The sequence below is a fragment of the Dipteris shenzhenensis genome, chromosome 5, assembly GCF_047967505.1.
Source record: "Dipteris shenzhenensis isolate YYH24624 ecotype China chromosome 5, Dip_SZ_1.0, whole genome shotgun sequence".
NCBI classification, from domain to species: domain Eukaryota; kingdom Viridiplantae; phylum Streptophyta; class Polypodiopsida; order Gleicheniales; family Dipteridaceae; genus Dipteris; species Dipteris shenzhenensis.
In genome coordinates, this window is record NC_141600.1 from 8,877,336 (window position 1) to 8,900,310 (window position 22,975).

At 44.8% G+C, this 22,975-nt stretch overlaps 1 protein-coding gene across 1 annotated transcript in view; it reads left to right on the top strand.

The window, feature by feature from the left end:
• Window positions 1-22,975, top strand: part of LOC147901585 (uncharacterized) — a 292,960-nt gene that overhangs the window by 16,294 nt on the left and 253,691 nt on the right. The window contains exons 4-6 of the mRNA XM_087375176.1: window positions 6,277-6,375; window positions 6,529-6,731; window positions 12,465-12,751. Coding sequence (XP_087231302.1) covers window positions 6,277-6,375; window positions 6,529-6,731; window positions 12,465-12,751 — 589 coding nt within the window. The remainder of the gene's footprint in view (window positions 1-6,276; window positions 6,376-6,528; window positions 6,732-12,464; window positions 12,752-22,975) is intronic.

Here is a 22,975-nt window from a genome sequence, read left to right on the forward strand (position 1 = left end):
ACAGATTTGGCTCTGTATGAGTGTTTACGAAGCCCTGGGACAGCAAAAACTGATGTATCTTCAGATACCACGCACGAGGTGCTTGCTTCAGCCCATATAGAGCCTTCTTGAGCTTGCATACCTTGTGCTCTTGTCCCTTCACCTCAAAACCTTGGGGCTGATGTACATAGACCTCCTCTTTAAGATCTCCATTGAGGAAAGCGGTCTTGACATCCATCTGGTACACTGACCAACCATAAAACGCAGCAAGAGCGATGACAGAACGAATGGTGGTCATCTTGGCCACTGGAGCAAAAGTCTCCTCATAATCTATCCCCTCCTCTTGTGCATACCGCTTGGCAACCAAACGGGCTTTGTATTTCTCAACTGTGCCATCTGAATGGTATTTCACCTTATAAATCCATTTCGTGCCAACCACACTATCAACCAAGTCCCATGTGGCATTCTTCTCAATGGATTTAATCTCAGCTTCCATAGCTTTCTGCCATGCTGGATTATGCTGAGCATCCTTGAAGCTCTGAGGCTCATTTTCAGCTTCCATCACTGAGGTCATCAAAGCAAAATTGACCTTTTTCTGATTTTTCTGAGTGCTGGCCTTGGTTTTACCCAAAGTAGGCTGATCCTTAGCATCTTGAATGGTCAACCTTGCCCGAGTGGAATAGATCTCTCTGCTGTATCGGCGTTGCATCAACATCTTTAGTGGCCTCACGACGTTAATAATGCCTCCAAACATGAGGCTGTCTATTCTCATTAATTGGCTGCAAATCTGAAACATTTGAGGGAGAGCCATCCTCAACATGTGGCAAGCCATCTGAACTATGAGAAGTAGAAGGGGAAGCATCAAGAGACTCTATCTCATCATCCTCAAACTGGATGATGTCTAAAGGAGTGTCATCGTATGGTGGCAAGTCTGCAAGCAAAGAGAACATCTCTACTGATTATTACCTTCCTGGTAGCGGGATTATAAAGCCTAAATCCCCTGCTTTTAGTGCTATACCCCACGAAAATGCATGTGACACTGTTGTCATCAAGCTTTGTCTGATGTGCATTTGGAACCAAAGCATATGCCACTGAGCCAAAAACTCTGAAATGACTAACCTTTGGCTTAAAGCCTCCAAATGGAGTCATATTAACCAAAGCTTTGGTAGGGCATCTATTCTGAATATAAGTGGCTGTCACAACTGCTTCTCCCCAAAAAGCCTTTGAGACTCTCTTGAATTTTAGCATGCATCTCGTCATCTCCATGAGAGTACGATTCTTCCTCTCAGGGAGTGGATTTTGCTGTGGTGTGTAAGGACATGTCAAGTGATGTTTAATACCATAAAACTTCAAAAATCCCTGGAATGCATGTGACATGTACTGTCCCCCTCTATCTGAGTTGAGTGTTCCAATTCTAGAATTGGTTTGGTTCTTAGCCATAGCTTTGAACTCCTGAAACCAATAGAACACCTCAGATTTTTCCTTCATGAGAAAAAGCCATGTAAACCTAGAGAAGTCATCTATAAAGGTCACAAAGTACCTTGCTCCTCTATGCGTAGGAATAGTCATGGGGCCACATACATCACTGTGTACTATCTGCAACACTCTGGTTGCCTTGACCCAATTCTTACCTTGTTTACTGAATGCCAAGCAATGCAATTTGCCAAGTGCACACCCCTCACACACTTCATTTGCTGGTTGCTGCTATTTTGGCATTCCCTGAGTCATATTATTGTTGTACAAGTAGGACAATGCTATGTGATGGACATGTCCAAACTTGGCATGCCATAAATCAGCCTGGGAAGTGTTTGCTACATCCAATACTTTCTGATCATAAGACTGAGCATCAAGCTTGTATAAGCCTCTGTCATATGTGCCTATTACCACAACCTCATACCCTTTCTTTGGATCCTTGATCCTGCATTGGTTATCTTGAAATTCGACAAACATATGTTGATCATGGGCAATGTTTGAAACTGAAATCAGATTTTACCTCAAATCTGGAATATACCAAACATCTCGGATATACTTAACTTTCCCATTATCAAGCTGAATAGGAATGTGCCCAACTCCGATGATGTCTTAAGAAGCATCAATGGCACACGTAACCTGTCTGCCATGAACAGGGGTGATGCTCTCAAACCACTCCTGGCGAGGAGTCATGTGGTTAGTAGTACCACTGTCGATATACCACATATCACTTGCAACAAGGGAAGCATCCCTTGATTGATTTTCAGCATTCAAATCCCCCCTGGCATCCATCTTCTCACTAAATGCAGCAAACACAAAATCTCTATCACCTTGGGCAAGATGAGCTTCACCATGTGCATTTGAAGCACGAGTTTCAGTGGGGGCAACAAAATTACTGCTAGAGCTGTTCCTTTGCCTTTTCTTTTCATTGGCAATCCTTTTCTGACACTCTACGATGTAATGCCCTGGCTTCTTGCAATAGTTGCATTTGCCTTTTTTTTAATTTTTGCTTGAATTGCTTGCATTCCCCTCCTTGGGCTGAGTTGTATGGCTGTGTTTTGGCTCAAACTTTTTCTGAAATTTGCCCTTTCCACCCATGGCAAGCACTTGCTCACCTTGACGAGAGGCTTTGACAAAATTTGAGCATCTCTCCTCTTCCTGCAACAAAAGCCCAACTAACTTATCGAACGAGAGTGGGGCTGCCTTGAGAACAATGGTCAATGAAGTGACAAAAATGGCATCAACCAATCACTGCACTCTGCTGCAATCTGAAGTGCAATCCCAAACTGAAAATGCACAACCTAAATCTGAAATAGTGCACCCACGAGTGCTCAAATGCATCCAACGAAGCTCAAAGGCATCCACAAGTGTAGAGTAACTGCAAATGCACCCAACAATGCAGAGTATCTACAAATGCACCTGAGAGTGTAGGATTATGGGCTGCAAAAACAGTCCTGAAGCGAAATACACAGCTCAAAACACTTAGTGGAAGTGCAACTTGGCCCGAACCACCTGCAAAACAGTCCACTGATTGTGTGGGCAAGCTGGAGATGACAAAGGAGCTGAAGTGAGCTGTTTGGAGCTGAATGAAGCTGTCGGAAGTACTTCTGAATACAATACACGTGTAGAGAAGAGCCTAGAGAAGTATGGAGATGCCTTGAGCTGCTGGAACACACCCAAGAGAGGCTAGAGCTAAAAAGGGTCCAGATCTTAGCAAAAATGCTGAAAAACAGTTGAAAACTGTTCGAATCGCCTTCTAACAAGTCGTATGGACTCGAAATCAGGTTTCGACAAGTCATATGGACTCTCGGCACTGTCGCGCAACTATATGAACGTCTCTACAACTGTACGGACAAAAAAGAAAAAATTTTCTCCCCGCCTGAAATGGTGCAGGACATGTCTGTTTATATGCGGGCAGCTCAGAAATTTCGAAAAACGTTGAAATTGGACCTCAAAAGGTCAAAAAAAATCACTGGACTACTGGAGCTACCTCAAACGAAAGCTGGAGAGCTGAATGTGAGATCCAAAAACGCGCACTGGAGCACCAAGCTTGTGGGAGTCTGGAAGAAAGCACGGGGATGGCTCTAGAGACGGAAGCGCTCTGATACCAAATGTAAGAACAAAGTGGAGACAGGTTGTGAACACAAGTGAGCAAGAGTACACACACAAGAAAGCTCCAATAGAAATGTTCAAATGAAACAATACAAGTACTTGGTATATATAGTACCCAAGTACTACTGGTCAACCATACCCCCCCCAACACAATGAGAGGTGACCCAACCGAGGCAGATACGAGACGTCCTTATATCCCATCGAAGGGCTGCCGAGGCATCAAGATCATAGTTGCCTAAATCTTTTGGTTCTCTCGGGAATTTTGTTTTGGATTTTAGGTTTTTTTTGTATAGCCACTCAGTAAACAAGGGCCCTAGCGATCCGTTGCATCAGCCCATGGCAGCTTATATGAGATACTTTTGAGTGTACCTTGTCTCATACGCCCATGAGGCCTCTAGAAGATGGTAATCTCTCTCTCTCTCTCTCTTTCCCCCCCTTCCAAGAACAGATTTTTCAGATATAGCAAGAGATTCAAGAGCTTCAGTTACGTTTGGTAGCAATAGAAAAATGACTACAAGATATAGAAGGGCTCAAGAAGCAAGTAGTATTAGCATAAGACACAGAGACCCATACCTTTCAACAGAGACATGATATAAAATATTCAAACACATATTCAAATGCATCTTGAAATGGGCTTCGCTCTTATATAAGTTTCATAAGAAACAAAGAAACGATAAGAAAGAAATGGGCAGTTTACTGGACGAGGGTAAAAACTATCTGAAAAAGAAACAATCACACACAGATAGTCATAGATTTTTTCTCTAAAATCTAATACACTAATTGAAGACATAGGATGATTCTTCTTGAAGACAGCTTTGTGCTGATATAAGTTTCGTCCAAATGGGATGACGGAGCAAAAGGTTATGAGTAAAATACTGACAGGGGGTCAAACTATCATGAAAAACACCTACTTCTACTGGTGACAACTTGGGAGAATACTACCTCCATGGTTAGACTTCATCAGCGATCCAAGTCCCATAGAGGTCACCTAGAAGGCAAGGAAGAGCTCCCTTTGTGGCTTGGGAATAGATAAACCATGTATGCACATTGAGCAGCCGAATAGACAACACTTTTGAGCACTTTGGAAGAGAAAACAATGGAAAAAGGAAAGAGACACTCAAGAGAGAGAACTTGTAGTGACCTTCGGTCAGATAACACACCTAAGGGCATGTTTTTTTGTGGATGTGCATACCACTAGGGAAAAAACGGTGTATAATGCGTGATCGACCGAGCAAATCATATTCGATGTTGACAATACTTTGCACACACCTCAACGTAGTTGAAACGGACATGCGTGCAAAGTGGAGCCCTCGTCTGATAAGTACTTGTTTGAATAACACACCTAGGACCGTGTTTTTTCATGGTTGTGCATGACACTGAGGCAAAAACGGTGTTTTATGCTTGATCGACAATGCAAAGCATATCCGATGGACACAATACTTTGCACACACCTCCAACTAGGTGGAATTGACTTACATGCAAAGTGGCATGCCCATCCCATAAGTGCTTGATTGGATAACATACCTAGCAGCGTGTTTTTTTACGGATGTGCAGGACACTAGAGTAAAAATAGTATTTAATGCTCGATCGACCATGCAAAGGATATCCGATGGGAACACGCACGCGCACGTGCACAAACAAAATGCTCTTTTATTAACTCTACACATGGCCAAAGCTTGGCTCTTATGTCAAAGTATCTATCCGATGGACCTGTTGGTCTCTTGTGGACATTAATAGACTTTCTTTCTCAAGCGCACGCACGTGCACACACAAAATGCTCTTCTATTAACTCTACACATGACCAAAGCTTGACTCTTATGTCAAAGTATCTATCTAGAAGAAACAATAATTTATAGCTTGCAATATCTAAAAAAGACTTTCAGTTGACACATAATGATAGGAGCTAGCAGCAGAATGTCAGCATGTGTTTAGCTAGAAACCACAGCCGAAGTGCCAAGGCATCCTCGTCATTAAGTTACCATGCTCACCTATTCAAGAACCAAGAAGGGAAGAGCACATGCATGACAGACATGTTATCACCAGTAGAAGCACCAGCAAGAATGTCATCTTTACAGTAGGCATGCATAGGGAAACAAGGTGAATGATATATCTATCATTCATTAGGCCTGCCTGTGTATGGGTGAAATGCTTAAGAGAGAGCATAATATTGGATGCCCCAGCGAAGGAGATTAAGAGTGTGCAAAGAGGAGTAAATGAGAATGGCCCAAAAGTCATACAAGGGAACCCCAAATCATCAATACTCTACAAGTGCACCAACCACAAATTAACAACTAAGAGAGCATAAATAATAACAATGATTTTATTTTTCCCATCTCAAAACCACAACCTTCACTAAGGCTACCTACGGCAGGCCAAAAATATAGAATAAGGATGTTTCCTTTAGGATGCCCCATATCCCAAGGCTAGGCTATGAAGAGTACTCCGTGAGATGTCTCTTTTGGTATCTTGAGCTAGTTTTGTGTAGATCTTTTGTTATTCTTGTATGCCTGTGTATTCAGTAAATTAATTGTCTCATTTGTTAAAATATACATTACCTCTTCTTTCAGAGGCATACTACCAAAATACGTGTAGTAATCATCTGCTCCATATTTTTACAAGTTTTACTATTAAGACCCCATGTTATTTAGATTTTCCTAAAAGGATGGCAATGTCTTTGACTTCACCAATGTCTGATGCCAGCGTCTGGTGCTCTAGGAGATTACCAAGTTGACAAAGCTCAGATTACTGAAGGATCTGCGATTCTTGGACCACCAATGGGGTAAAAGCCCAGTTTCTTTGCTCCACAACTACCAGGTATAGGATGTTAGTTTTAGATACTGTTAACACGTTGAAAACTTCATGTGTGATATTGCATATATTCTTGTCTTACAGAGGCCAATTATAAGGCAAAAGTGTATGCTTTAGTAGAGAAATATGCAACTGATATAACTTTGATTGGTCATGCAGACGTATGTTCTTTTTCGGCTGCCAAACTTACAAATTTTGGATGCAGAAATCATAACTGAGGATGCAAAGCAAGTGGCCAAAACAACTTTTATGAGGAAACGTGTCTATTATAATATGTGCATTAAATCACTACGACATCGTAGAAATGACACCATGAACATCTCAAGCCTCAAGGAATTTAACTATATCAATAGCTTGAGAAGGTATATTGTTTGGTCGGTATGAATATGGTTAAGATTTCAAGATTTTCAGACTGGTTTTGTAAGCTCATGAATAGTTGACCATTGAACTCTCATACTTTGAGAGGACCTTCAAGTTGTTGTCCTACTCTTCTAGATATCCATGTAGCCTGTAAAATAATACGCATCAGTTCTATTTTTATAGGATTATGTATAAAAGTTACGTGGGAAAGCATCTCTTCTACCTTGCCACCTAGATTCTCACTCCTTTCCAGCGCATCCCTCTACCCATGCAAGTGTGTCATGCCCGCACTACCTTGTGGCTCTCCTCCTGCCCAAGGAAGGGCAAGTCTCCTCAGCCTGGCCTACACTATCCTCCTCCCTGACAGAACAGCCATCCTTTGGTTACCTGGTCCCTATAAGTGTCAGGCCTTCCTGCTCCCTATAAGTTTCAGGCTTAGGAGCTTCTCACATACAAAGTGATCTCAGGTCCCACTTTGGTTCAATAGAGGATAGAGGATCAGGTGGCTGATATCCCAAGGAGCAGGTGGCTGATATCCCAACTAAAGCAATGCATTGAGATTGGGCACATTATCAGCCCCACATAGGAGAGGGTTGAGGTCCATTGGGTGGCTTCTGTATGACCTGCTTAGCTAGGATCTCGTGTACATAGGGTTACGGATGAGATTAATGAGGTTGCTGAAGATGGAAGACATGGAATGGAAAGGAAAGTAGAAAAGCAAGACTGGGCAAGCATAATGGAAATGAAAGAATGCTAGAAAGAAATGTACAACCAAAGCAAAGTACTTACATGATCAAGAAAGGCTTGAGGCTTGATGAGTTTGACATGAGAAAGTACAATGCCTTTATAGGATAGGCACACACACACTCTAAGTGTCAAATGTATATGGGATAAGTCCCATAGTGACACGTGGCACTCTAGGATATAAAGTGGTATAGTACTACTCTAGAACTCAATAGAAACACACTAAAAGTCTCTCAAATTGACTCCATTTCCTAACACCCCCCCATGGAGGAAAGGTGAGGGACTACAGGAATGGAACCAAAGTCATGATAATGACAGTCATGAAAACTGTGCATGCAGTCTAGAACTAGACATTGTTCCCACACAATCTCAGAGGTAAGTGAGCATGGCTCAAAGGCTAGTGAGCATAACATAGAAAGCTTATCTAGCATGGCTCAGAGGCTCATCATGCATGGATGCATGATCAACTCAAAGGTCTAGGAGACCAATGCACTAACAAATAGACCTATCAAAAATAGAAAAGAAATACATCTTTTTAGGAGGACTATCCAAGGCAGAGTACCTTTGTTGACTCAACACACATGATTTATTGCATTCATTTTTGGGAAACACCCCCAGGGCAGAGAGCCCAAACACATCATGCTCAGAAAGTAAATGAATCATCATCTCCATCATCCTCTAGATGTTGGAGACAGACATGTCGGATTTGAGTAGTGAGAGCATGATCCTATGTTGGATGGTCATCTTCGTCTGCATCATCACTAGTGGTGGCGGATGCCACCCAACTGGCATGGTCCTTCGATTGTTGTTGGGCAAGCTTCTAGTAGCACCTGTCCTCTGTATGACCAAGCTTGTTGCAATATGTGCACTTGAACGGTTTGAATGTCTTTCCTCGTGTTGGTGGAGGCGATGGCCCAGGTCTCCATTTGTTGGTGGAGGTAAGAGCCTGTGTAGTATCCGATGAGTAGGATGGAGAATTTTTTTTGTTGCGACGATCCTTTTCAAGAAGAAGAGACACCATATTTTCAAAGGTCGTCGATGCAATTCGAAGTACTTCAAGGGTATTCTCAAAGCAAGAGATCCCTTCCATACTCGTCATGAGAACAGCCATTTTGTCCTCGTCATCCGGGGAACAATTCAAGTTGGAGAGTTGTTGAACTAAAGATTGAATTTTTGCTATATGTGCACTCAAGGTATCGCACTCTTCCATTTTCAACTTATAAAATTGCATTTTCAAAATAACCTTGGAGTTGGTGATTTTGTTACCAAATATATTCTCAAGGCGTGCCCAAATCTCCTTAGCCATGGACTTGAAGTCGATATGATGAATCAATGAATCATCTAGGCAAAGCCCGATGATTGCGATGGCCCTCGAGTTGTGTTGCTTCCAAATCTTGCGTATTTGAGGCTTCATTGATTCCTCAAGTCCTTCATCATCTTCGATGGCATCCCAAACATTCTCCTTCATGAGAAGGAGTTGCACTTTTGTTTGCCATGTGGGGAATCCTTCCCCCTTGAATTTGTCCACAAGTAGAGAGTTTGTGGAAATTGAAACCATAGTGATGGAGAGAGAGAGCTGCAGAGTAGAGAGAACTGTGGGAATGCGAGCGGAGAGCTGCAGTGTGTCCCTTTGGCGGGCAGCTGGCAATGTGCAATGCAAGAAGATGTTGGACTGTTTGCTGCGGGCAGAGGTGGCTGCGGGCTGTTTTACTGCAGGCGGACTGTTAGAGGTGGCTGATTGCTGCTTGCTGCAGACAGAGGCAAGGTGGACTGCTTGCTGCTTGCTTGCTGCGGGCTGTTTGTTGCTTGCTGCGGGCTGGGCAGTAGCAAAGGAGTTGGCACCTCGCCTAGGATCTGAGCTGAGTGGAATGGCAAAGGAGTGGCGCCTAGGAAATGAGCAGGGAGCTGCCGCGAACCATGGAGCTGAGCTGAGTTGCCACGAGTTGAACAGTCACCATGAGTTGAGAACTCTGGTCGAGTTTGCCATTGTTGGTGAGGCTCGGGTGGAGAAGGAGTGGAGCTCAAAAATGAAATAGAGAAGGCAGCCCTGCAAGGGGAATGAGGGAGAGAGGCTTCAATGTCCTCAACCTCTTGGAAGTTAGCCTAGCTCTGATACCAGATGAAGATGCATGGCATGGAATGGAAAGAAAAGCAAGACTAGGCAAGCATAATGGAAATGAAAGAATGCTAGAAAGAAATATACAACCAAAGCAAAGTACTTGCATGACCAAGAAAGGCTTGAGGCTTGATGACTTTGACATGAGAAAGTACAATGCCTTTATAGGATAGGCACACACACACACTCTAAGTGTCAAATGTATATGGGGTAAGTCCCATAGTGACACGTGGTACTCTAGGATATCCTCCAATGCTCTGGCAGTGCCAATCTGTATGCAACTGTTAGGAAATGGAGTCAATTTGAATGACTTTTAGTGTGTTTCTATTGAGTTCTAGAGTAGTACTATACTACTTTATATTCACAATGCCTTTCAGGTGAGTCTTCTAAAGAAGTATCAGGGACTAGAGCCTACAGAGTCAATAACAGAAGATCCACCGGAAGTGGATGAATTGGAGGAGGTCCTTCAGCCAGAGTAGATTGTGTACCATACTGTACACAAAGGCCCTCAGGGCAAGGAATTTTACAGGTATCTTGTGGTACATTGTGATGTAAGCAGCTAGTTAGTTGTGCATCATTGTATGTGGGAAAGTGTGGAGTGTATTGATATCTAGAAGTTGTCCTTGTTTTCTTTTAGGTCCATTTGTTGCACTAGTGAATTAAGAAATTATTTAGTGGTTTGGATGGGAAAGATGGATGAAGAAGAATCTTAGGTGGCATGGGTGATGAATTGGATCCGCAGATGGCCCAAGTGGAGGAGAAGCATGAAGAGACTTTGCTAAGGGTACAAGTAGTTTTGAAAATTTAGCGAGATCAAGAATTACGTCCATGAAAGCAAGGGTGGTCACCTCATCCATTAAAATACCTAACCACATTAGCCACCCCAATGCACATTAAATTACACAATTGGCAGCTGGCCAAGTATTTCTACCATTGCATTTAATATGTGTGAGGGCCTATTATTCCACACTATCAATCGTGATGCCCTTCTTATTCTACACTTGCATTAGCCACTCTAACTCAGTATTAGTCAACCTCCATGTATGGCGCTAGCAATATGGAAGGAAGATACAAGGGATGCTTTCCAAAAGAGCTTGTTCATGATGACAATGAGGATGCACAAGCCAAGTATTTCTACCATATATCCTGTGGGGGCTCCTATGTCCATATTATCAACCGCAATGCCCCCGATGTCCACTTTCAATGCCAAGGTTCTGACCTTGCTAACTTCTTTTTTTGTGCCTTTCAAAACTCTGTGCACTTTCGACTCCTTTGCAATTGATGTACCATGTACTTGTGACCCATAGCTCACACTTCTTTTACATCATGCATGTGCAAATGTCATGTCTCTCGCGGTTCCAACCCCATTAGAGCCTCCATCTCATCCATCTGTATCACAGACAAAACCTGTTCCATCACTCCATGTCAGCCCCTGTTACAGTGAATTTTAGTTTATCCAAAAGGGCGTACTTGTGTGGGAAGTTGTAACCCCTCTTTGCTATGGAGTCTAGAGCAGCCGTATATGCTATGGGGTTTAATCTGGAATCGGATGAGTTAGGCGGGAGATACTGCAAGCGCAGGCTAGAAAGATGCAAGAGCTTTTCACCAAACATGCAATAAATGCAAATCCTTGGCCAAAGCACCTAAGTTTTTGTATTTCCAGGCCATAAGAATTAGTGAGATATTTACAAAGCTATTCATTTTCCTATAAGATAATTAAATTACATTGCATGAGCCCCATTTCAGCAATGTCTTCTATAGACAAAAAGGGATGCCAAATCTGAAGATCAGTGATTTGTGAATTTGAAATATGTCATTCTTAGGGCCCTTGACCTTCTGTAGACATGAAAGGACTGTACTGTGCAACACAGTCGCTGAGGAAAATTGTAATGGCAGCATAGTCACATGGACGAGCCTGACTCCCCATCACTTTTTCTCATCATTTGAGATGAGAAGGATAGATGATCTAGCCACCTATAAAGGTGCTTCTAGTACGTTGCATCTTGTTTTTCTTGCATCACTTGCTCTGCTTGGACCTAGGGCTTGACTTGGAACACTCATGGATTTATGTACTATGTCGAGGTATGATGTCATAAAATTCCAGGAAGCCTGTATCTCGTGCTGCTTGAGATTCATAGTTTCTTCAAGGAGCCATGTATGAAGGATAAACACACTGAACCTCTTGTACTTGGAAACATCCACCCTTGGTAAATGCTTTGAGGTAATTTGATGGATTCTTCCTTCACACTAGACCTAGAGGCCGGATGCAAACAATTTAGTCTACATACACCCATGAGCATAGTGGAAGGATGTTTTCAAAGAAATGAAGACTGCAATTTTCTTTCTTTAAAGTGCATTGAATGCAAGGGATCGATAGAGAACACCACACACAAGATTGACTAGCAGAAGGATTCAACTATGGCTGTGGAAATGTTTGGCTCCCTTAGTTCGGTACATCTAAGGAACTCTCTTTTGTGAAGGATTAGATGGAGATTTACTTGTGCCTTAAATCACACTATGCTCTAACAGATTTGAACTTGAAGGCAAAATGAGGATAGGGGAAAGATGTATCAGTGTTCCTTCTTTGCTCTTCAGTTTGTTTGTTTTTCTCCCTGCATTTTGCTCTGCTTTGCAGTTAGCATGTTTACAGTAGTGAGGTGATCTGTATGCGTCATTCTGTTACTCAATTCTCCTCCTCGGATTCATTTCACCTCTTCACTCCCTGCTACAAAGTTCATGCTGTATTTATTTGTGGTCTTAATCACCTCCAGATCCTGTTAAAGTGATTCCAATAGTTCTGTAATAATATTTAATTAGAGTGAAATTTTTGCAGGCAAGAAGTGACTTTATAACTGTTAGAAAATTATGTGAGCAGGACACTTGCTGACCTTTCAAAATCTCGCAAAGATCTGGAAAAAGAGGTCTGTCAGGGTTCTGAAATATTGACAAACACAAAGGATCAAGCACAGAACCACATTCAGAAACCTAAGGGCACTAACTGGTATTTGGACACCAAAGAGAAGGCAATATTTTTAGACAAGAAAATCTCTTATGTGATGAAACGGATAGACAAATTAAGAGAGGATATGCAGATAAATAGGGCCAGGCAACAAGCCAGGATTGATCTAATGATACATTGGCTTACGATGGAACTGGAGACTGGTTTGTGTCTTTATATCATGGTCCTCTTATCAAAGTTTTCTGGTTTATTATTGGCCTATATTATAATAGATATTCTCATACAAAAAGCATCTTGAATATATTTTGTCATTTGAATTGCCGTACTGATATTTTGTTAACATGCATGATTTTGTACTTGATGATTTCAATTGCCTGATTTTGATTTGCTAATACGTATGCCTATGGAAGGTTGTCCCATTTGCATACAGAGAACTGCGGTTTTAAATATTTCAACTCTTTTGTACGCATTTATGTTTCATTGCCTTGAACTGATCTCTGAAGTTTCTCATGCTCCTATGCAAAAGGGTCTTACGTGATCCAGTGCAATTAGCTTAGTTGAAAAGGGTTCCAGGGCATTAAAAGTTGGCACTCTAATAACAATATTGTTCAAGTTTGTATGCCTTTTGACTGAATGATTTTGAATGGATAAACCTCCACTTGCACGTTTATAAGGATAGAATTATTTTTATAGAAAAGAGAACCTTCTTGCTAAAAGAAGAACACAGGATATGGAGGGAGCCTGGTTGCTCAACTCCAGACCAGCATATCAATAACATTACCTTGCAAGAGAAGAGCCAAGTGGAGAGATTAAGTGGAAGACAGAGAGCCATGTCTCCGGTTGTCAAGCTCTCAGGTTTGTCTTGCCTGGGATCCCTTGGGCAGTGCTTTTTCAAATGCCTGGGAGACTACATAAAATCAACCCAAAATGCTACTAGCACAGTGCCTCTGCTATTGTAGTGATATGCCCCTTGATTGTTAGGGACACCAAGCCTTCTATCAAAGCTAGGTAAGCAAAGTACTGATGCGCTTTCAAATAGTATGTATGACTTGGAGCAGTGATATATTTGTATGAAGAGCCAGCCCCTATTGGGTCCACCATGCCACTACAACCTAAGAAAAAAAAAAGTATGAGCATGTCATAGCAGCATTATTATCCCTGCTGAAATCTGATGCATGCACTGAAAATCCTATATGAAACACTATTGAATTTCAAAGTCTACCTTATACGTCAGAGACTCTCTAGGGAACCCCATCATCTCTTTTGCTCATTATGTTAGGAAACTACTACGTGAGTAGTGGGCTCTTCAATATATTCCTTCACCTAACCAGCCGCGTCCTGAAAGAAGGTTCATGTTCTTCCTCTCCCTCTCACCTATTCCAGGAGCAGAGTCAGGACGGCTCAGCCCTTTTCAGCTCTTCTGACTCCTAGACCTGACCCCAGGATGGTTGACAGAGATCTGCCCGTTGAGTTTTGGCCCTTTTTGACTCGAGGGGTTATCACAGACTCCCTCACTCGATTGGAACTTCTACCGGTGTTTTGCCGACGGTCAGAGGAGGTAGAGGAGTACTTGGGATCTGTTACTCTCTCCAAAGAGGAGCACGTTCTTCGGTTCTCGTAGGTAGCTTTCGATCTCGGGGGAGCGAAAGCTGGTCAGCTGAGTTACTTGACAGCAAGATTGCTAGACAACTCATGAGCATGACTCAGTTTTCATCGGTTCATCGTATTGTCGGCTCGCAGATTCATTCTTGGCCTAGGACTCTTCGACCTGGCTTCGGTGGCAGGGCCTTTCTGTTTCTGTTCTTTGAGATTCAGGGAGACTTTGATTTGCCCAGGAGTGCTGGTTGGTTTGACTTTTAGCTCCTCAGTTCGCGCCAGAGTACTATTCCCTTGGATGGAGCCATTTTACATGAGTTGGGGCAGATTTGGAGTTTGATCAGAGACCGACTTTGGATTGCGCCGTCAGAGAGAGAGTTTTGTGCAGTTGCCACTGGCACCCCCTCACTTCCATCCGATGTCTAGGTTGTCCATCATTTCTCGGAATGTGAGAGGACTGAACGGCTGCAGATTTACCTCAGATGCAGATGGTCGTAGATTGGGAGTTCCTAGATTGCAGTTGCTTAGGGACTCCCTTCGGTTTATTTCCTTAGGGTCCCCTCGAGACATTGTGCTTATCCAAGAGCATAAGCTCTCCCAGGATAGGATTGACAGATGCAGATCCTTACTCAGAGGACAGAGCCGGACATATTGGAGCCCAGCGGATGGCACGAGGGGAGGAGTTTGCATTTCAGTTTCAGCTAGGTGGGCCTTAGAGATCACCCAAGAGGGTACACTAGTGGAGAGCAGAGCATGCTATGTTATTCTTCAGATTGAGAGCATAGCAGTTGGTGTTCTCAATGTGTATGCTCCCACGGATCCAGCTCACAAACGTGCTTTTTGGAGACAGCTCAGAGAGTCCCTTCCTCAGGTAGACACCTGGATTGTTGGAGGATATTTCAACATGGTTGAATTCTCTGAAGACAAGTCGGGTCAGACAGAGGGTGACCTTTCTGATAGGGAGAGAGTGGAGTGGGATAGTTTTGTTTTGCATGCTGGACTTCATGATGCAGCTCGATCGGACGACTTTCGTCACTTGGCTGACAGTCTTCAGTTCTCTTGGTCCGGGGTTTTCCATGGTTCTCTTTCTTTGGTCAGACTTGACAGGTTGTATATTGGCCAATGGGGCCAGGCCAGAGGAGGACAGATTGGGATCCGCCCAGGTTGTGTTTTATCTGACCATGCTCGAGTCCTATTACAGATTCTTCCTACCTCTCTCGATTGGAGAGCACAGGCTCTATGAGAGTTCTGGACTATGTTTTTCAGGACACAGAGTTCGTGGAACGGTTGAGAGAGGCTTGGTTGTTAGAGGACACTCCTGTGAATCAGGGCTGGTTGATGTGGGTAGAGGGGGCTTTGGCTAGAGTCAGCATGGCCTGCCAGTTGAGGGCAAAAGAGGAGAAGGAAAAACTCAGAATTAGAGATCGAAACGCAAGAGCGGAGGTATCCAGACTTCAGAGATTGATTCAGAGTTTTCCTCATTTTCTTTTCATCAGAGGGCAGCTTTCGAGGCTCAGGAGAGACTAGAGGAGATTCAGGGCAGGAGGGCCTAGTTCAGGTTTTACTCTGAGCAGACTTTCTGGATTCAAAAGGGGGATAGATGCTCTAGAGAGTTCTTCAGGGCAGTGGGTCAGAGATACTCTTCGGACAATCTTCGTAGACTTGTGGATGAGGCCGGGTCTCTTCAGACGGACCCTCACCGTCTTGTTGAGATCACTTCTGATTTCTATTCCACTCTTTACACCGCCAATCCAGTCACCGAGGAGATGATCAGAGCCAGAGAGGAGATATGGAGCCATGTCCCTCTGATGGTCTCAGACAGGATGAGTCATGTTTTGGATAGCCCACTATCACTCCTGGAGATCACGGACGCGTTACATGAGCTGCCCAGAGACAGATGCCCGGGGGAGGACAGTTTGTCGCCACTTCTTTTAAGAGCTCTTTGGGATACGATTGGGCCTCATCTACTCTCTGCCTTTTCAGAGGCTCTCGATACAGGATCTTTGGGCAAGACATTATGCACAGGTATGATTTGTCTCATCCCGAAAGGGGGAGACAAGACAGTCCTACGTAATTGGAGACCCATTACACTTCTAGGGACAGCCTACAAGATCCTAGCCAAGACCTTGGCTCTTCACCGAAAGCCTATGCTTCCAGATATCATCAGAGCTACTCAGAGAAGATTTGTCCAAGATCGGAATATCTTGGATAACATCTTCACTTATTGGGAGGCCACTCACTGGGCGAAGGAGAGTCAGCAGGAGATTGCAGTTCTTCTTCTCGATTTTGAGAAGGCTTATGATAGGGTGGACTGGGGTTTCTTGGAGGGCACTATGAGGAGGCTAGGCTTCAGTGATAGATGGATTTCTTGGGTCTCCTCACTTTACTCCTACTCTTCTAGCAGGATGGTGGTGTGTGGAGGCAGAGGACCGGCTTTTCAGCTATCCAGATCGGTACAACAGGGATGCCCGCTTGCACCTTACCTTTTCCTTTTTCGTAGCGGAGGCTATGGGATACTTTATGCAGGCTAACATTCATGGCACTTTGGGCCTCCATTTGCCTATCTGGCAGGAGCAGGAGCTTCTGGACATTGAGTTTGCTGACGACACGGCACTAACAGTCAGAGGAGATGCATATAGTCTTACTATTGCTGCGGATTCAATTGACAAGTTCTGCCTAGCCTAAGGGGGACTTGTCAATTGGAACAAATCAAAAGGCATCTGGACTGGAGCTCAGCAGGATACCCCAGCATGGGGAGGAGACAGAGGCTTTGTATGGATTCCCAGAGGCACCTCCACGAGATATCTAGGCTTCCAGGTTGGCATTGAGGTGTCCCCAACACAGCAGTTTACCCCAGTTCTTGAGAGCATCCGGAGAAAGCTAGCCTACTGGAGTACGGCTAGACTTTCTTTGGCCGAAAGAGCGCTGGTACTCAACCAGGTTTTACTAGCGACTATGTGGTACGTTGCGTCATGTTGGTGCTTTCATGCTGACTCGATCCGTGAGGTGAGGAGATTGCTCCGGAACTTTTTGTGGAGTGGTGGCGACGGTTTTGAGGACACTAGGGCCCGGGTTTCATGGGACACTATCACTTTACCCTCCTCGCAGGGAGGATTTGGGGTTCTTGATCCTGAGATGCAGAGCAGAGCCCTTTTAGTCAAACTTCTTGTTAGAGGTTTGACTCCAGGAGATCAGCCGTGGAAGCAGTTCCTACTACATGGGATTCACCAGTGCACCCCCAGAGCAGCAGGCCAGTGGGCAGGTAGAGTCAGTTGGATCTTCCTGACGGACCAGCATTCTCAGCCTTCCTCACCACTTGTGAAAAGGCTTATTCAGATTTGGGATCATTTTCGATAGCACCTCATCAGAGCAATTCCCTCCTCCAGAGAGGAAATCGCCCGACAGCCACTTTATCATAACCCCCTGGTTCGGTATCAGGGATCTTCCCCTGGTACAGAACTTAGGACTCCCTTGGCCAGATGGCATGCTCAGGGAGTTGTGATAGTCGTCAGAGGAGGAGATCAGAGATAGACAAGGGCCACTTGGACAGATTGCTGCCACCAGATTACTGATCATGAGAGCTATTCCTCAGGAGTGGAGGGATATGCTTACAGATCCAGCCTATGTTCATCCCATCTTTACTTGGTCAGGTTGTTTTAGTGAGGCAGGGCTATGCATTGGAGTTCGTTTAGGACCGGCACCGTTTACTTATTTTGAGACGGACTCCTCTCACAGATTGTATCCCACTCAGCCCCTGGATCAACAGGAGCTCCTTTGGCAGAGAGTCAGGGTCATTGGTTGCCTGGGTAAGGAATGGGCCACAGATCTAGGTTGACCATTGCAGAGGATCCTAGATGGAGACTTTGGATTTTTCAGGGTCGACCTCTTGCGGAGCTCGACTGGGACCCAAGTGAGTGGGCGTGGCCTGCTTTGGTGGCAGGCATTCGTCCTCTTTCCTTTTTCCAGTACTCGACGAGGGCAGGTTACAGGCTTCAGCAGAGAGACTCTCATCACCTACCATCTGCCTCACAGCATTGGCACGCACAGGGACTTACTGCAGAGCTCTTGCTGAGCTACTGGACTCACTTTTGGGGCATCAGTAGAGCCAGGAAAGTCTCCTACTTTCTTTGGCTCACTATACATAGGGGTATACATGTGGGTACTTGGCTTCAGCAGATGGGTAGACCCTCCTTGTGTATGCGTTGTCAGCTTGCATAGGAATCTAGTAAGCATTGTTTATGGAGCTGCCCCAGCTCTAGAGTGGTATGGACAGGTATCTTCAGGTTGTTCTCATATGTTACATCCGAGTCCTTTCTGATGACATGGGGCGCTGCCCTTTGGGGAAGAGGATCTAGAGCCTTTGCTCTCTTTGAGTCAGAGCCAGGAGATCACGGTTTCTTCATGCAGCGTCGCCAGAGACGGGGTCCCACAGAGGTCAGCATCATGGAGCCGCAGGATTTACTTTTGGTACCTGTACCAGCTTAGGATTCCATGCCTACTTCACCTGCAGGGTCAGCCTGGGAGGTGATTTTCAGCATTACCCTATGGCGGATATGGTGTTCGCGATGTTCTTTTGTCCTTGGGGGCCATTTATGCACGGAGGCTGACACTCTCGCTTCCATTTGGGCGGAGATTATCTTCACTTACAGGAGTCAATGGGAGCGGTGTACAGGCACCTCTTTGGCAGCTCGTGGGAGACTGTTATCCTTCATGAGGACATGGGACTGCTCATTATTTTTTCATTTGATCCCTTTTGGGATGTCGTGGCATTTTAGACCACCACCATGGCTTTTTTGCCACATTGTTGAGGCTAGGGATAGAGTACTTTCTCTCCCACCTGTTGTATGATTCGTTTTGAATGGAATATATCACTTTTTCTTCAAAAAAGGTTCATGTTACTCTGGCTTCTCGAGAGAAGAATCCAAGTAGTGGTTATCACGAGTTGTGAAGTTGATGCTCAATGCATAGAGGCCTTAAAGGCCCTTCCAATGCAGAAATTTTTAAGAGAGGGTGGACTCTTCCTCGTTGTTATCCAACAATTCTTGGACGTGATTGGCATCCCACTTTGCCATGCATTATAGGAGATCCTTGACTTATGACAAATGCTGCCCTCTCTCTCTCCCATGGATGGATACGAGTATCTTCAAAAGGGAGTTGGAGGGGGGCACAAAGCAGATATTCAATAGTGGAGACCGATCAGGTTTTGTTCATGACTGGAGCATCTTGAACAACATTTTACCTTTTGGGAGGCCGTTGATTGCACCTAACAGAACTCTTAGCTGATGAGTAGAGCATCTTGAACAACATTTTACCTTTTGGGAGGCCGTTGATTGCACCTAACAGAACTCTTAGCTGCTCGTGGTACTTTTCTTACGATAAAGCCTTCCCTAAAGGAACCATTAGGAGACTAGGTTTCTCCAGCATGGTGGAGGGGTCTCAGTATTGTATGCAAGCAGCTCAAGTCAGCTACTCATTGGAGGCCACACCAAGGAGGCCTTTTCTCTCTCAATCCTTCTCTATATGGTCTAGACTCTATGTAGGACTCTCGTATTAGGCCACAAATTCCTTAGTGGGCTTCTTTACTGGTACAAAGGGCTCTCTCACTCGGGGTGGGACCTTTGGCTTTTGATGGATGACTAGAAGCTAGACCACATGCTACCTTGGGTGCAAGGTTGGGATCGAGCTGCTTGTTTAACAACAAGTGGCTTCAATGCTATATAGCACTGCAACCTATTGTATTGGAGCCCTGGCAAACTCTCCCTTACAGGGCAAAGTGCTGGTGGTCATTAGGTATTGCTGGCCATGGCCTAGTAGTCTGTAGATTGCATCATGCTAGTGTTTCATAGAGGGTGCATGGGGCAGCTAGGACATGTATTGCATATTGTGTAAGACCTCACTCTAGGTCCAAAGCCATGGAAGATCTATCTACAACAGGGTCTACTCTAGAACACCTCAAAGATGGGAGGGCTATGGCAGCCTTCTTAGAGGTGGATCTTTAGAGAATCCCCCTCTTTGGTCAATGAAAGTCTTATTATATAGAGTGTCAATAGGACATCGAGTGATTTTGCACCCTAAGGTTTGAGAGTTAGATGTGCTTATGTTGGGTGCCAAGAAGCACATTAGTTGGGAACAATCAGATAGTGCCCTATCCCTGTCCATGGGGGCATGGAGCAAGGACCAGATGATGGGTCGAGGAGACAAAGGAAGCCATTCCCAGCCTTCAAAGAAAAATAACTGAAAGAAAGGTTTATTAATATATGTGAAAGGCTAAAGAGGAATATGAGACCAAAAATGAATACATCATGAGGGAAAAAATACCCTGCATAAACTACGGGTGTCTATCACACCTCTACATTTGCATTTGCTGCGCTAGATCCCAAGTAGATTTGTAATGGCTCTTGAAGAGCATGTCAAAGATGAGTTTCTAAGGTCACTTGCCTTGCTCATTGAGGCGAACCCAAATAAAACATGCACTCAAGTATGGGCTAGCTAGGCCTATACTTGAGTGTATCCAAGATCGACTACTACGAGCACTCGATACCTACAAATCACCACAAGATTAGCAAGGACCATGTAGGGGGAGCTGGCAAGCTCACCTCCCAACCAAGTACGTTGGATCACCCACCAAACTTGAGGCTTCCCAAGCATCTGCACCCCATACCACAAATACCCAGGATTTCAGGTGTAGAGATTGACTAGGCTTAGTTGTCACAAGGGCGTGATTTCTGGTGCATGCATGTGGGCAGGACCCTGGGAAAACAAGGAGCAAGTTCATGGGTTGCTTGGTGTGCTAGAACCCCTGGCAAGTAATGCTTTGGGGCTAAAAATTGTGGTTTGGACCAAGAAGGGGGCAAAGTACCCTTAGGTTTCGAGTTGGGACCATTGGTATGCTTCTTAAAAGAGCCCCACTAGAGGGTGCTAGGGGCAAATGGAAGAGGATGTCATGTGGCACCTTCCAAATGCCCCGCCCCCCACCCCCACGTGTATATTGGGAAAAATAACAAGCATGAAAAAGTCCATGGAAGGACCTGGGTTGGAGAGGAGTGCAATGCACGGATCGAGTCCCGACGAGCAGAGGTGCATTGTGTGAGCTCTTTGGGCTGGTGAAGGAACATGGAGACCCGGTTGCAGGTGAAAAAGGGCGGTTGGACGACGGGCAAGGTGAGTGGAGCTATGGCGCAGGCTGAAGCGTATGCATGGAGAGAGACTTCATAGGACCTTAGCTTGATGTCACGAATCCCGAAGGGCTTCTTTCCTTGCTGACGGAATACGGGTAGAGAGCCGCTTGGGCATCGTATGACCTGCGTATACTCCCTAGGGGGTCTTGGCTGATGACGAGCTCCTACGCGGGAGAATTGCTGGGTGCCAGCGCTGGCCTTTGAAGCTTTAGTCGAAGATATTGTAGGTGTTGTGGGACGTGTACGTAGCTGGAGTACGCGACATAAGACTAGAGGTCGAGCTGTCCATTTGGCTGCACATACAGGCTGCGAGTGGTTTCGGGAGGGTCCTGGCTGTGTGTAGAGCCCAACTCTAAGTTTGTGAGACAACTATGTGAATCCCACCTATGTTGAGGCTTATGCAAATTTTTGTGCCCATCAGATATGCTTTGGATGGTTGAAGTCACCATAAACCCGGTTTTTCACCAAGTGTTATGCACAAACAACAGTCAAAAAACACACTCTGAGGTGTGTTATTCGAACTCGCACATACTTTGCATGCGTGTGAATCCCACCTAGGTCGATGCACTTGCAAAGTATCGTGTGGGATGGTCGAAGTCACATCACCATCTATTCCAAGCTTGTGGTGGGTCGTCAAAAGCTGTTTTGAAGGCATACTTTGGAGAAAGGGCCCTGGCTGAACACAAGGCTCACTACATAGTAGTTGTTAGAGCAGGAGTGGTAAAAAAGAGCTATACTAATTAGCTGCAAGTTACTTTGCACAGCAAGATGGATACACAAGGAAATCTCGACCTGTTCGTGGGCTGATTTCAGAAGATTTGGCCAGTCATTTGATGTTAATCTTGTACAGGAGAATATCCGGTGGATTGACCTTCTCCTTGTCCACGCTTTCATGGATGCTATCTGGATGTTTATGCTTCTATCCTTACTTTGAGAGGGTAGGTGGTTGAGAGGGCACTTGAGGCAGATGCAGGGGATTATGTGACCAAGTATTGGTTGCTAGGAACAATCTTAGGCTGAGTACAAGCCATCTGGAAATAAAAATGGATGCATGTTTGCCATGTTTGGTGGGAGCCATTCTCAACAGAGAACATGCATTGGTGGTTAGGGATGCCTAGCGGGCTGTACTCAGCCTAGGAACAATCCTAGGCTGAGTACAAGCCATCTGGAAATAGAAATGGATGCATGTTTGCCATGTTTGGTGGGAGCCATTCTTAACAGAGAACATGCATTGGTTAGGGATGCCTAGCGGGCTGTGCAATGCCCAAGAGTGGTTGGTTGCTCACTCAGAGTTTGTTCCTTGTTGTGAGCTGTGTTTGGAGGAGCTTTTGTTGCTCACTCAGAGTTTGTTCCTTGTTGTGAGCTGTGTTTGGAGGAGCTTACTTGGCAGGGTGGTCCACAGTGGATACTTGCAGTTCAAGTTCATGTTCCCGAGGTTGCAGGCAGACTATTTATGCTCTCACCCGTTGTTTGGGTATTTCAGTGAGTCAACTGACACTTGTGGAAGTCTGGGGAGTTGCGTGACCCCATTTGGGCTGCTAGCAACAACTCTATACAGGTGTTTGCACTGAGATGGATGCTATTGCCAGGTCCAGGAAGGTTAATGCTTGGGACATTGATGTCTACTTCGAGTGGGAAATGCACTGAATGCAA